This window comes from Phalacrocorax carbo, chromosome 25 (genome assembly GCF_963921805.1).
Source record: "Phalacrocorax carbo chromosome 25, bPhaCar2.1, whole genome shotgun sequence".
Classification (NCBI taxonomy): domain Eukaryota; kingdom Metazoa; phylum Chordata; class Aves; order Suliformes; family Phalacrocoracidae; genus Phalacrocorax; species Phalacrocorax carbo.
The window spans coordinates 5767581-5783125 of NC_087537.1; the positions used below are offsets into that span (position 1 = coordinate 5767581).

The 15545-nt window shown below is 57.2% G+C and overlaps 2 protein-coding genes across 2 annotated transcripts in view; one reads left to right on the forward strand and one right to left on the reverse strand.

Annotated features, from left to right (window-relative positions):
- The first annotated feature begins 2861 nt into the window (after positions 1–2861).
- Positions 2862–5348, forward strand: CDK5R1 (cyclin dependent kinase 5 regulatory subunit 1). Its single transcript, XM_064473649.1, has one exon. The coding sequence runs from the start codon at positions 2958–2960 to the stop codon at positions 3849–3851; it is 894 nt and encodes a 297-aa protein (XP_064329719.1). The 5' UTR covers positions 2862–2957; the 3' UTR covers positions 3852–5348.
- Positions 5349–7760: 2412 nt separating this feature from the next.
- MYO1D (myosin ID) overlaps positions 7761–15545 on the reverse strand; it is a 164038-nt gene continuing 156253 nt past the window's right edge. Inside the window, exon 22 of the mRNA XM_064473645.1 lies at positions 7761–8284. Within this exon, the coding sequence (XP_064329715.1) occupies positions 8128–8284 (157 nt within the window). The 3' untranslated portion in view covers positions 7761–8127. The remainder of the gene's footprint in view (positions 8285–15545) is intronic.

Consider the following 15545-nt stretch of genomic DNA (forward strand, 5'->3'; position numbering starts at 1 on the left):
AGGGGCCTTGGGATGTACTTGAACTGATACAGCGTCTTTTAACGTTCGTGGCTGAAGCTCGTGCGTCTCAGACGCCGCCTGGTTGAGGTGGTGCAGGCCTCTGGGGAAGGAGCCTGCCCTCTTAGGCAGAAAAATGTGAAGGGCTTAACTCCTGCTCTGAGGCGTGGCTTGGGTCGCAGGGGTGTGCGTCTCTACTGTTTTTTAATAGGGTTTTTTTGAACTATAAGTAGCTCGTAAGGTATTTCTGAGAAGCAGCTGTGGCCAGTTCACCTTAATGCTACGTAAGTGGCATTTTCCCTGGGGGGTGCTTAGCCGTGGATGTGATTCGCTGATTTGGGCTGGGGGGAGATTAACCCGTGGAAGCAGAGCCAAAGGCTGCGCGTGCCGTGGTGCCAGTCGCACGCACCGCGTTGAGGTGGAGCTGGCGTGAAGTCCTGTGTGTCCCCGCCAAGAGCAGCGTCCAGCTCCGCTGTCGTCGCTCCAGGGGGCAGGATCCGTCCTGACCCAGCGGGTGACGACGAGGGAGCAGGCGAACCCCTGTGCCGGAGGCTGAGGAGGCCCGACCAGGAGTGAGGACGACGTAGCAGGTCCATGGTGACGCCGGCTTGGAGACGGCTGGGCTGCCTTGGCGGGGTCAAGGAGGTTTAATTGCATGTTAGTCACTAAAACTACCTGCCGAAAGCCTCTGGATTTTCCGAGGCGTCTGAGCACCTGCCTTCCATCTCCAAGTGTATTAAAATTAGGGCCAAAAAAGCTTAAATGGTAGGGCTGCTTGTTAAACCGCTTTTGAAGTTTAAGCCAAAGGCTTAACTCAAGAAGCAGGCTTTCCTACAAAGGCGAGTTTCATGCTGCTTGGGCCCGTGTAACATTTTTAATGGACAAAGGGATTTTTCCGTAACAGCAGTGCTGCTCGGGCTGGGCTTGCACGGTCCCCTTCGGATCATTGCGCGGAAAAGCCTCTAAAGCTGTTTGTGAAGAGGATGTACGAAGAGGAGACATTCTGACCACCCTTAGACCAGCTCCCACCGGGTGCACTTTGAAGGACACGTGGGGTTTTGGTGCTTTGGGACAGGTCTGTCCTCAAGGCATCGGTACCGCGGTGGGTCCTGAGCTGCCTCCCAGAGCCGCCCCGGGACCGGGGCGCGTGGGGACAGGTGGGATTTCAAGCCCTGCTCTGTGTTTCAAACTGCCACATCCCGTGGCCCAGCACTGGCACAAGCTGAGGCCACGGAGGTCAAGGTGCTGAGAAAGGCACCGCCTGAGCATGGGACGGGGAAAAGCGGTGGATCAGGAAAATCCCCCCTGGTTTTTCCTGCGCGTCCGCGGCCTGAACCTGCAGGGCCGTCAGCACCTGGCCACGGCCCGGCCGCGCACGGCACCAACCCGCCGGGAGCAGCAGCTTTGGTGGAGCTTTGACCCACAGTGAGATTTTTCTTGACCTCCCACGTGCTTTAAACCCCAAACGTGCGGTGGGCTCGTCCCAGGTGGGCGCCTGCCACGGCGCCCGTGGGGCGCTGCCTGTGCGCAGTGCTTTTGGGGACAGCCTTTGCCAGGGTCCCCCCGCTTCCCCGGGCTGTCCTTGGACCCCTGGTGCTGGGAGGTTTTGGGGGGGGTTTGAAGATGCCTTTTGTGGCGTGGGACGGGGTAGCCTCTCGTCCGTGGCAGTGGTGGCTTCCATGGATGGAAGAGTATAGTTTAAGCTCAGCGTAGGTCCTCAGCCAGGCGCAGCAGCATCGCCTCGGGAGGGGGGAGGTGACACCCGTGGGTGCTCGGGTCGCCGTGGCCGCAGCTGGGGCCCGGCAGCCTCTGCCTTGGCCGGGCTCGGCGCGGCGTGTCCCGCGTGGGAGCGGCCTTTGCGCGTCGCTGCCGGCCGGGCGCGGCTCCGGCGGCCTCGCGTCGTACCGGCTGGTGCTGCTCGGGCCGGAGCCGCTGCTGTTCCCCGGCCCCGCGGGGAAGGGGCGCCCCGGGCCCGGCGTGCGGGGCCCGGCGGGGGCTCCCCCCGGCTGCGCGGTCCCGTGGGGCCGGGCCGGGGCACGCAGGGCCCGGCGGCGCTTCTGCTTCACGCCCTCCGCGGCCGTTGCCGTTCCGCGCCGGGCAGAGCCGAGCCCCGGCGCCCGCGGAGCCACCGGGGACCCGCGGCCCGAGCGGGGGGGGGGGCGGGGCCGGGCGGGGGGGGCGGGGGCGGGGCCGGGCGGGGGCGGGGCCGGGCGGGGGCGGGGCCGGGCGGGGGGCGCGGGGGCGGGGCCGGGCGGGGGGGCGGGGGCGGGGGCGGGCGGGGGCGGGGCCGGGCGGGGGCGGGCGGGGGCGGGGCCGGGCGGGGGGGCGGGGGCGGGGGCGGGCGGCGGGGTCTGAGCTTTGGTTCGGTTTCGGCTCATCTGTTTTTCTTTGTGTTTTTAAAAATTTTTTTCCCCCGCCGGCCGCGCGGGCCCGGGCCGGGGGGCGGTGACCGGCCGGGCTGAGGGGGCGGGGCCAGCGGGGCGGGAACGGGGCGCAGGCGGTCGGGGAGCGCGGAGAGGCGGGGCCTAGGCGGTAGGGGCGGGGCCTAGTCCGTCAGGGTAGGGCGGAGGGCGCGGCCTGCTCGGCGGGGGCGGGGCGCAGCCATTCAGGGCAGGCGGGGGCGCGGTCTGAGAGGCGGAGGGCGGGCTCTGGGCGGCGGGGGGCGGGGCCTAGCCGCTGAGGGCAGGGCGGCGGGGGCGCGGCCTGGGCGGTGGGGGGGGCGGAGCCGCCCGCCCCTTTCCCGCCGGCGCGGCGGGCGCACGTGGCGGCGCGGGGCGGGGCGGCGGGGACGCGCACTGCGCCGCCGGGAGCGCGCGCGGCGGCGGGGCGGGGCGAGGCGCGGCGCTGAGCGGCGGCCGCGGCGGCGGAGCGGGCAGCGAGCGCGGGGCCGCGCCGGGGCCGGGGCCGGGGCCGGGGCCGGGCCGGGGGCGGGCGGCGGGGCCCGCCGGTCGGCCGGCGCCATGGGCACGGTGCTGTCGCTGTCGCCGAGCTACCGGAAGGCCCCGCTGTTCGAGGAGGGGGCGGCCACGGTGGGGCACTACACGGCGGTGCAGAACAGCAAGAACGCGAAGGAGAAGGGCCTGAAGCGGCACTCGCTGATCTCGGTGCTGCCCTGGAAGCGCATCGCCGCCGTCTCCGCCAAGAAGAAGAGCTCCAAGAAGGTGCAGCCCAACGGCGGGTACCAGAGCAACGTGACCCACCTCAACAACGAGAACCTGAAGAAGTCGCTCTCCTGCGCCAACCTCGCCACCTTCGCCCCCCCGCCGCCCCCCGCCGCCGCCGCCGCCGCCCTCGCCTCGGCCCAGAAGGTGCCGCCGGCCGCGCCCGCCGCCGCCGCCGCCACCCCGCGCCGGGTCGTGGTGCAGGCGTCCACCAGCGAGCTGCTGCGCTGCCTGGGCGAGTTCCTCTGCCGCCGCTGCTACCGGCTGAAGCACCTCTCGCCCACCGACCCCGTCCTCTGGCTGCGCTCCGTGGACCGCTCGCTGCTGCTGCAGGGCTGGCAGGACCAGGGCTTCATCACGCCGGCCAACGTGGTCTTCCTCTACATGCTCTGCCGGGACGTCATCTCGGCCGAGGTGGCCAGCGACCACGAACTGCAGGCAGTGCTGCTCACCTGCCTGTACCTCTCCTACTCCTACATGGGCAACGAGATCTCCTACCCGCTCAAGCCCTTCCTGGTGGAGAGCTGTAAGGAGGCCTTCTGGGACCGCTGCCTCTCCATCATCGACCTCATGAGCCCCAAGATGCTGCAGGTCAACGCCGACCCGCACTACTTCACGCAGGTCTTCGCCGACCTCAAGAAGGAGAGCGGCGCCGAGGAGAAGGGCCGGCTGCTCATCGGCCTCGACCGGTGAGCGCCCGCCCGCCGCCCGCCCGGCCCCGCCGGCCCCGGGGGATCGCCCGGCGCGGAGCCGCTTCCCGGGGGCTGCTGCGGGCGGGGGGAGGCGGGCGCTGCAGCCGCCCCGGCGCTGGGGGGGGCGGGGGGGACACGGGGCCGGAGCGGAGCGCGGACCCCCGGACCCCCACCCCGGGCCGCCGCCGCCGCCCCTTCCCCACCCCGCGGGCCCGGGGACGCCGCGGCTCCGCCGCCGGGTCGGGTTCAGCGATTCGTGGAAGGGGGGGACCCCCCCACCGGGACCCCCCCCCCCCCCCCCCCGGGACCCTCCCCCGGGAGCCCCGGGCGGGGGCGCGGAGCGGAGCGGGGCTCCGCGGGCCGGCGGCGGCTGCGGCGGCGGGTGCGGGACCGGCCACCGCATCGCCGAGACAAAGACCAGGTTGGGGGGGGGGGGGGAAGGAGGAAAAACAAAAAAAAGGAGAAAAGCAACGCTCCGAAGGCTCCGGCGGGGGCGGCTGAACGGGGCCGATCGTGACTTGCCGGAGCGGCCGGTAACGGGACAGACGCGGCCCGGCCCCCGCCCCCTCCCCTTTATTTATTTTCTTTGAAGAGACTCGAATTTCCCGAGCGGGTCTGGGTTAAGGGAAATAACCGCTACTGTATCATGACATCAATGTGAAATGTCTTGTTCCCATCGTGCACTGATCATGAGTATTGTGTAAAGGATCTACTTGAGTGTGCAAGCAAGGAAAGAATCTACATGCTGCTATATGAATACTTTTAGAACAAAAAAAAGGAAAAAAAAAACCCAACAAACTCCTAACCTACCGGGGGGGGAAGAAAAACTCTTCTTTATTCTTTCATTGTTGCTTTTACAGTGGTATTGCGCATGCAAACAGGAGCATTTTGTGTCTTCAAAAAAAAAAAGGAAAAAAAACAACATAAAAAAATAATAATCGAAAAAAACCTTACCGGGAGCTGGCTGTAAAATCTACACCCATGCACAAAGACCCGACACCACCCGATACCGCAGGCTTGAGCTGGTGTTCCCTTATCAGGCCTGGGGACTGCTAAGTTTTTTTTGGGTTTTATTATTTTTTTTGAATTTTTCTCCGTGTGCACAGTTCTAGTTTAGTTCTGGTCCATCGGGAGTTACACTTGGAGCGAGCGGGAGAAATAACGTGCCATTTATTTTTATTTTCGATTTTTCACTTGAAGCTCTCCATCGCTGTACATTGGACCCTGCTAATGATACATGTGTACGTACGTTTTTTTAGTGCAATCTCTTCTGTAGATCTTTGTTGACCAAATTGGTGGGTATTGTTACTTATTAATTTATATTTGTCTCATTTTGTATGTATGTGTATAGTGTGTTTGTAAGTATGTGTGGTTTATAACCTGACCGACTGTGTCATGGGGCTCAGTGTGCCTGTAATTTAATCCCCTCCCCTTATTTTTATTTATTTTTGTACTGTGCTGATTAAATAAAAATGCACTGACCATCCATTACACGGCAGCGGCTCGTGGCGGAGTCTTTTCTGCAGCCCCGCGCCTCCGAGGCCCCTTCGCGGCGCGGGGAAAGCGATTTGCCTTGGCGAGCGAGGGCTTTAACGCGCCCGCGGGTTTAGCCGCGTGCCGGGGTCGCCCCTTCGCGGGGGCCGGCGGGGCGCCGCGGGGCCAGGAGGAGCATCGGACCCGGCACGGCCGAGGTGAAAAACCGGGTTATTGGGACGCCAAAACTCCACTTCCCAGCGGCGCGTCGTCCTCCCCGAGCCACCGCGCCCGGCAGAAACCGGCACCACCACAGCGGGAGGCAACCAATTGGGTTTTTTTTTTTTTTAAATTTATTACAGTGAATTACATAAACAAACCCCAGGTCCATTATAGTAAGGCGCTTTTTTTCCTGCTCTTTTACACATTAAAATATCAGCGATTTAAAAAAAAAAAAAAGCCCCAGGCTGAAAATCGAAATTCAATTTAGAAATAGTTAATTTATGGGAAAAACCAGGAATATATATATATTTTTATATATATTTATATATATATATCTATAAAACCAGAGCAGGAACAGATAATACATTTTATAAAGACACATTTCATCACATCCAATATTGCCATCTTGTAGTATTAGAAATTTCCTAACCCTGCGATTTATTGCTGTCCATCATGATTCGATACAACCATTTCGTTGGCGGGATAGTGTATAAAAGTGCTGATTAAATCTCCTGCCACTACCTTGCCTAGGGGTTAGCGTTACTGGGGGACGCTTGGACTAGCAGATAGGGAAAGCGAGGAGTGCAAATCGAAAGGCCCAGCGCCGACGCGGCTTTGCCTCGTGGTGCTTCCCCGGGAGGCTGGAGCTGGGGGTCCCCGGCCTCCGCCCGGCGTCGCTCCCGCTGAGGAGCTGCTGCTGGGGTTAAATGAGGCGGCGGCGGCTGCTCGGTGGGCCCGAGCCCCCGCGCGGGCTCGGCAAGGCGCGGAGCTGTCGCGGGGTGGGACGGCACCTCCCGGCTCCGACGGCCGCCAGGCTCCTGCCGCCCGCAGCGGTGGGTGGTGGGTGACTCGCGTTTGCTGGCATCTGGAGGCGCGTCTTCCCGAGGCCCGGAGCTGCCGGCGGCCGGGGTGCGGCGCGGGGATGCTGGTGGGGCTGCTCCGAGGCTGGGACCACGTGAACGGGAGGGGTCTGGCGTGGGGCCTCCGTGGCGAAGAGCACAGGAGGGATTATGTTTATCCCACTAAAATACAGACGTAGAGATTCGCTACGCTCGAGGTACCCTCAGCCTCGGGTCTCCGTGGTGGGCGGGTACAAATGCTGTCCATGCATGGCTTTGGGAAGCCTTTAATTAACAAGTCGCTAGGCAAAGTGCCTCTTCCAGGCTTTTGAAGTCCTAAAACGCTCACTTGACCAAGTGCTCCCCATTCGGGGCTGGGCTGGAGACGGGCGCTCCCGAGGTGGGGTCACCTCACAGCCCCCCCCCCACCCCTGCAGCCACCAGGCTGGAAATCCTGACCTGACCAGCAGTGCCAGGACTCAGTATGTATAATCCCCACAGCCCCGCAACGTCACGTGGCCTCCTCCACGCCAAATCCGCAGCAGCAGCCCGGGACACAGTGGCAATAAAAAGCTTGTTAGTCTCTACGGCCCTCCCGCGAACACCAAGCTCAAGGTTAGCCAAGCCGCGGGCGCTGCGCACTGGGGAGACGCGATGCCACCGCACGAGGTGACGCGCAACGCCCAGCGTCCAACACCCGCAGCCGGGAATTCCCAGGGCAACCTGGAAGGGACCAGCCTCGACGGCTGCAGGTCGGGTTCATGCTGCTGCCCCGCGCCTGGTGCAGATGGTCGTGCCCGGAGATAGTGTGAATAGTGCAAAGTGAGGGAGCCGCGGCCTCAGCCCCCCCCCACAGGCTCCACGTGTTTCCAGAATCACCCACCGGCAGTGGGTCCTTTCAGCCCGCCCTGAACCTCATCGCCGGGACTAAAATGACGCCACGTGGATCAGCTAAAAAGTCAGCAAGGCCACTTGGTCCAAATGGGAACCCACCAGATTTTTGGGTGCCCACAGAGGGTAATTAAGGCAAAAGCAATGGAGGATTAAGAAAATAAAACCTCTGTGAATCCCACTCTCCTTTCTGCTGGTGGATGTCTCCAACCAAGGTGCCTTGATGGGTTAGTGACCTCCAGGCAGGAAAGCAGCAAGTCTAGAGGTGCGCGTCCACGTACCAGCCCAACGCTGTGTGTGCCGGCAGGGCTGGGAGAGCGTGGCGTGTCTCCCCGGCGTGGGGAGCCAGCCCTCCTTTCCAAACCTGGCTCCGGGTCCACTGGGATTTGGTCTTAGAGGACCAGATGCCCTGAGCCGGGTATCTTTGGTTCCTCCGGTGGAGGCTGCATAATATTGCAAAAATGACACACAAAAAAAGAACCACAGAAGGGAATAATGGAGGGGGTTTAAGAAATCAACGTGGGAAAGGGAGGAAAGGGTGTAAGTACCTATAAATGCTTTTTTTGGGACTAATTGAGAAGCACTTTCCTGATATTCTGGCCTGTTTTGTAAGATGGATGCAGGTCACTGGCTATTTTAAGCCTTTGTTGCATGCGGTAGTAAAACCCTCTCCTGAATTTGGGTTTCTAAACCTCTAGCTTTGGAGATCTTTTTAGGTGCATGACCAAGCCACAGCTGAGCATCTCTAAATTAATCCCTTGAAAAGTCCAAGGCACGGGGAGGGCAATCAAAGCCCCAGTCTGTTTTTCCTCTGCGCGCTCTCTCTCTCCCTGGGCTGGCGGGAGGGGGATGCTAATTCCCCGGCACGCAGAGGACGAAACCGGAACGATGCTTGGTGAAATCCGGTTGGGATTGGTTAATCTTGGTTTCCACGGAGACGGTGCACTTCCGCCCGTGCAGGCTGCACTGGACCGGGTTGGTGACGCTGACTTGCAGAGCGCGTTTCTCCCTGCAAAGGCAAAAGGGAAACGAAGAGTCAGGCAGGAGGGCTGGGATGCGCTTGGCGCTGTTGCTCACACCTCGGTGCAAGGCAGCGAGAGGTGTTTCCGGGTCAGGACACACCCCGCATCAAACCCAGCACGCTGCGTTAAGCCAAGCCTCAGCTCTAAGCCCAGCTTTCAGGCCTGGTTGAGCCCCACTCCCGCACGTGAAGGGCTCCCATGTGGCGAGGCGTGCGCCAGGGACGCTGGCATCGGGCTCAGTGCTGATGGGGGGATATCGCTTCACGGGCAAAGCACAGGCCGCGTTGCAGAAGGCCTGGGGTCCGCTGCCAGCTTGGCCGCCGCTCGCCAGACGACCTCGCGAGCAATCACTCCTGCTCTATAATTACAATAATGATGACATTCCTTGTTCTGGGCTCAGAGGTTAAAAGTACAGCATGAAATAGCTAAAAGAATCACAGGTAGGGTTGCTTTGGCTTTTCTTTTTTTCTAACTTCCCTGTCCAGACAGGCAGGCAGACAGACTGACCGACCGAGCATGCACCCTCCTGAGGTCGGAGCACCCTGGACGGAGGCGGTGGCCGGCTGGGCACAGGTGCCGGCACAAACCGGTGTCACTGCAAACCATTCCCCAGCTCTTTAACCCTTTAACCCAGCTTTGGTGCTAACAGTGAGTCTCACGAGTGAAATCAGGAGCTTCTGCCACCCCGCTTGGTTTTCCCTTGGCTGCTGGGGTCGCTGCCAGCAGAGGAGCCCAGGACAGCTCGGCCAGATGGCTGTCCATCTCTGCTCCAGCCAAGACAGGGCCAGGGATGGCCGGCGAGGATGTCCCCCTTTGCTAAAGGCCATAAAAGCCACTGGTTTATATGACAAATAATTTCCTGGTACTGGAAGCAGAGCCACGCGCGGCTGCTCCCTCGGCGGGGGATGGAGATGAGGTGCGGCTGATGTGCCAGCTCCAGCCACGAGCCCTCTGGACCAGCAAAGAGCGGCCGTCAGGAAGCAGGGGAGTGAATTTGCAGGAGAAACACCTGCAGCAGATCCACCGCACCCGAGCCACTGCCAGCCTGGGGCAGCAGGAGATGTCCAGGGACTTGGCCTTCGGGAAATCTCTCCTGTGACTTCACCCGCACTTCAAATTCCTGAATTTCCAGAATTTCTTAGTATAATATTGAGCGGTTTCAAGACTCTCTTGGTGCTCTAAATACACCGAGGAGGACGGGCTGGGTTTCTGTTTTGCTGTGTTTTGCTTCCAGACCCGAGGTCTTGCCTTGCTTTAGCTGTTACAGGATTTTCACTGTTGCAGCGTAAGTCCTTTGTGCAGCACAGGCTTCGTTTTCACTTCTTTAAGACCGTTCAGGACGTGTCACATCCCATAAGCCACCTTTTTATGCTGCTTCCAAATAATATGTTCACCGCTTCCATGAAAACGAGCGGGGTTTGGTTGGGGGGGTATGGCAGGGCAGCAGCACACCAAGCCCTCATGCGGTCCCAGGTATTTAATACTTATTTACTCTTGCCTCAGTGAGTTGAGGCTAAAATCCCTGCTTAGCTTGCTATTTTTACCATGTCTTAGCAGAACAAGCCGCATACGCAGAGCAGCCTCTCAGAGACTCCTGCCATCATGTGCCTGGAGAGCAGGTTTAGCATCAAGTGTCTGTAACAAGGATAAGTGCTGACGACTTTCCTTCCCCTCTCCCACTGCTCTCATCAAATTATAGGGAAGAAGACAGAGGCTCTGTCGCTATTAACTGTCCAACTCTGTTGACCCTTTTGCACAGCAATAAGCAGCCCAAATGAGGGGAGAGGAACAACATCAACCTGAATTTTGGCCACAGGCAGGACCCATGCCTGGAAATCAGAAGGTCCTTGAGGTATTTTGAGCCCTGTGGCTCTGGGACCTTCATCAGGAAGCCAAATCTCTCTCGGTCCCAGCTCCTGCTTGTGAATGAAGAGACTCAACTGAACAAATGTCTATGTGAAGCTAACGCTGTCCTGGGATAGCGGGCTCTGGAGCAGATGCTCTGATTTTCACTCCGTGTAACATTTCCATTAAACAAGGGATTCACTTCCCCTGCCATGTTTTCCAGATCCCACCATGACAGAGCTCATTCACTCTTGATCATGTCGCTTTTCATCAGGTGAGGTTTCAGCCTCAAAACCTTTTGCTGAGGAGCAGGACAGCTCTTGAATGGCACCCAACGCAATCCACAGCTCTGCAAGTCTGCACAGGGACTGCAAACCCCGTCCTTGGTCTTCCTCACTAGCCAACGCAACACTGAACCCTGCCACCAGCTCCACAAGCAGCTCCATGTGCCAGGACCTCGAGTCTCTTGGATGCTGCTCCTGTGCCTGGTGACTGGCCAGCAAGGAAGAGGTTGGAGGAGATGGCAGTTTGGTTTCCAGTCCGTCAGTCACATCAGCACCACACCTGCTGGGGCGGCGGCACAACGGGGAGATGACAGCCGCTGGCTGCCCTGGAGCGAGATGGTTGACTTATTGACCGAAAGGGAGGGAAGAGCCGCCTGCATCAGCCCCAACTCAGACTAAAAGACCTTCCAAATCTCACCACTACAATGAGATTTTACGGAGTGGCCCAGCTGGGGAGATGCTTCCTCAAGTTCCTGCAGAATTTAGCTCCCAAAGGAAGAATTTGAGATGGAGATGGTCCGGTGTAACCCTGGAAGTGCAACGAAGTCGTTCATAGACAAGGGCAACAGAGAGTGAAAATACCCTTGGGGATCACTGGTGCTCTGCAAGACCCGCAGCAAGACACCGCTGGCGCAAAGGCAGAGGCAAGTCCCGCTTTCACTCAAACTTGGGCTAAAGTGAGTTTTCACTGTAAAATCCTGTCCCACCATGGTACTTTGCTCTTCCACCTCACCATCTCAATAAGATGATTGTCAGGAAAAGGTCATTAAGGTGAAATTTAGGTAGAAGGTAGTTTGCACTATTAAGTTTCAAGCTTGGAAACACACATCTATTCACCATCCATGCTTTAATTCCTTAAGTATTTCAATGGTTGCTACTATTTAAGGAACATTTATGAATTTACTAATTACTTACACATAATCTTTTGGCCTTCTGACAATTTAAAGGACCAACTGGGTTCCATATTAGAGGTGGAAAATCTTGTAATTTCAAGACTTAAGGGCAGAACTGAATGTATTTATGACTATTTTGCAGCTGGAGACACAGTCACAGCACAGAAAGCTAAGTGACGTGCCCAAGGCCGCAGAAAACTGTCAGCATGAAGAGTTAAACCCAGATTCTCTGAATGCCAAGATTTGTCCTTTAACCGCAGACGAAGACCCCGCTATGGCAGTCGAAATGCCAGTCTCTTCTTTCATCCTGCAGAACTACTTGATTCAAGGATCCTGTGTTGGTTCAGACCCAGTTTCTTATCAAAAGCAACGTCCAAGCTCGCCCCGCCGTTTAGCAGGCAAAGACCGCCTGCATGTTACACCCTCAAAAGGCAGTTGCACCCTTTTCCTCATCCTTTTGGTTTCATCCACCTCACGCTTACTGCGTCCCAGCACCCCCCGGAGCTGCTGTGTGTGCCGGCCGGAGAGCCCTCCCCTGCAGAGCCGACAGCGGGACGCCGGGAGCCCCCGGAGCTGTCGCTAGATTGGCCCCAGCTACAACCTGCATAGGAGAATTTGTTGCAGACATCAGGCCCTATTTTAGTAAGCCCTTAACAGGCTTCTGAGACACTTCTGCCGTCTCCCTTGTACAGACACGCGTTTAGGAGACCATCTACAAGACGTCAGCACTCATGGAGGTACCAGGCACAGCTCTGCCCAAGACCAGCCCCGTCTGATGGCAGGTTTGGCCCTTCACCAAGCCCTGAGGTAACCTGCACACTGACAGAAGTCAAGTCAATTAGGACAAAATGATGGACGCTGCTGCCGGGCATCTTCTGGGAAATAAAATTACTTATTTTTAACAGTGATTCCATTAGAAGAGACAGCGAGATGGAAGCGCTGGCTGAGACTCTGCCAGCCCCCAGCATCCAGGCATGAAACTGCCCAGAAAAGCATAAAGGAAAAAAAGGGAGCGTTCATGGGAAAGTCAGGATCAACCCCAGCGCTGCTCCAGTCCTGCCGGGGAACCACATGATAATTTCTGTATATAATAAAGCACATGATAATTATTTCTGTATATAATAAACACCAAGGTGTTGGTGTTTTCTGAAAACACAGGTCTTTTTATATAACTGCAAACAAGATTTCTGGGCAGAAACAGCCTCTCTCGACATCCTGGCCGTTCAAGCCACGGCCACTGATCTCAGCTGGTTGTGCAGGCAGGGACTTCTCTTTGCTCTCTGGATTTCACGGCTCAGTGAACTCTGCAGGACTGGGTTACCTCTCTTCCTTCATCTGCTCCCAACCATCACAGCACGCAAACTGCCTTCATCCGCTCACTTCGCTCATCCGCTGACTCGCGCTCATCAGCGCTAACGGCCAACGGCCGAGGCGATGGCTCTGGGCGCGAGCGTGCGCGAAGCACCGCGGGCGTCGCACCAACAGCGTCTGCGTACACGGCAGAACCGCATCACGGAGCGGGAGCTTCGTTAGAAATACAGCGAGAGCTGATTAGACACCCTGGTGAACGCTGGCAAAAGGGAAACCAGCGGAGGAGAGATGACTCCAAGTGGAAACAGACTGCTGGCCCATGAAATATTAGAGTTTTGACTGAGCATTTAATCTAGGACCTCAGGGAAAACACAAGCCAAGTAGCGCATAAATGGCCACAGACATCTGTCAGCGCTGTTGATAATACAAAAGCATCTATGTCACCAATAAGCGGTGGGAAGCAAAACAGTGAAGAGAAGGAACGGAGAAAGAGCAGAGGGAGTTCCTGCGAGGACAGCGGTGTAAGACTAGAAAGTTAAATAAATGTATTGTTAAATAAACGTTAAACATGCAACATGCTCAAGAGCAAACACAGAAGACCCGGACTGCCTTGCAAGGAGCTGTAATCGGCCTGAAGATACAGCAAAGCACTCGTCAAGGAGACAGTCTTCACTTGTAGCTGTGAGCTCCGTTCGGGCTGCAGAGAGCGGGAACACGCCGGCCCGGGGGCAGCGGTACCTGACCACTCTGGGCTGCTCCGGGGACCCAGCCCCATCACCCGCTGGGCTGGGAAGACGGGAGGAACGGGTGGTTTATGCAGATTTTCCAGGGTCTTTAAATGAGGTGCTGCCCGCCTGTGAATGGAGCTAATGCAGTCACGGGGCAGGAAATAAGTTCTTTTTAGGAAGCAAAATTCGGGTAGAAGATGGCAAACTCAAGCCCAGTAAGTGCCTGATTTTCATGACAACAAACCAGAGGGATTTAAATGAGGCTAAGCATGCGATGCAGTGCGAGAGGAGGGCTCAGCAGTAATAAACCAAACTGGAGGTAGTCTGGAGGGGATTTTTTTAACCGGTCAAACCTCTCTAGAGTGTAGAACAAGGCCTCTGGAAAGAGGCGTCACTGAGGACTACTCGGTTAAGACTTCACGAGAGCACGCAGCTGCAAACAAGATGTTAGGAAGCATTAGGAGGAGGATGGATAATACTGAAAAAATGGTAACACCTTACATAAACCAGTGCTGCAGCCTCATCTGGATACTGGCTGCAGCCTTCGAGGGGGTTAGCGATGACAAAAAAAATAAAAGGCTCACAGATGATGGGAGGCTATAAAAAAGAAACCAAAAAAGCAGTAGCTATATTCTGCATGAAGAAAATACATAAGAAGCAGGGAGAGAAACTAGAGAGGTCTAAAAAAAGGCAGCTTCCAAGGCTCTGCTTCCTAACAACGGCCAAATCGACAAACAGCAATATTGAGAATTTCGAGGTGGGTTAAAATAGTTTTCCAGGCAATGTGTAACCTCGCTGCTGTGGATCACTCCAGGCCGCGGTGCTCACTGCTGCTGGTGGCACAGAGGTGAGAAAAAATGAGCAGGATCTAAAATGACACTGGATATAACACAGATAATAAATATTTGCATATCTGGGCTACAACAGGTGTCATTTTTTGAAAAGATAATTGTTTTCCGCATGAGGTTTTAAAGCTCACTGGCTGTGCCGGCTGCATATTTGGCAGGGGAGGGACGGGGGAGATATATCTCATCTGACCACTCATGGTTTTCTGCAAGTTGCAGGACAATGATACTGGGGATATTCAGGCTCAAAAGTTATAGTTCTCACTGTGAAAATTAACCCCGCAATAGCTTAAATGGGGACAAAAATAGGAACATGTAGTTTCTCAACATGTGCAAGTGTGAAACCTGCACCGAAACCTCGTGTGCATTTTCTGTCACTCGCTGTAACCTCTGAGCTTCGCAGGAGGAGCAAAGCACCACGCCGGGAGAGCCGCTCCGTGCGCAGGACGGGCACAGAAGCATCCCCTGCTCTGGGGAGCCGGGGCAAGCACCATCCCTGGGGAGCCTCGGCGTGAAGCGCATCACATGTAAATAATCCTGGGTGGATATTTCATTCCAGGGAGGGAGATGTCCTGCTGCTAGCGTGCAGAGCCCGCGGGCTGCCGGCACTCCGGCATGCTTCATCTTCTCTGTTCTCCCGCTGCCTCTCAGGGGGGCAGTAACATTTGAAGTGTGCGCAGCTTCAAAGCACCGGCTCCCACTTCCAGAAGAGATTTACACACTTGAGGCATAAATTTCCCTAAGACTCGGGATGATTTTGACAGCATCACCCCTGTGACTCCTTGGCACGCTTCATCCTTCTTTGCTCTGCTCAAATCCCCTGCCATCAGAGGGAGAAAACACCTCTTCTCACCCAGCTCTTATTAAAACACGCTGGCTCATGTAGCTACTGGTTAAAGGCAATGATTTACTACCCTGAGTACCCGAGAAAATAATTTAACATCCTCTTTGCCTCCTCGCACTGGCTGCTGGACTGCATTAGCCCCACCAAAGGAAACGCCCCTCCAGCCAGCAGCCCCTTTTTAGTGCAGCCCCGAAGCTGCAGCTGGCAGCACTCTTCAGCCCCTGGGTTCGGTTACCAAAACCGAGAAGCGCAGGGTGAGGAGATTAACCGGGACCCATTTTTGGGTGCAGACCAATCCTCTCTGCTCGTAACTCAAGAGCAGCGGATCGCAGGGGATGAACACGCGTGGTAGGTAGCGTGCCGCCCATTCAGCACGTGCTGCATTACGCACACGTGCGCTGAAGCGACACGACAACATCCTAAACCACAACGAGTTTTCATAATCTGCCTTGTGAAACCCTCTCTGAGCTCTCGCACAGCGAAAGCACGGGACAACAG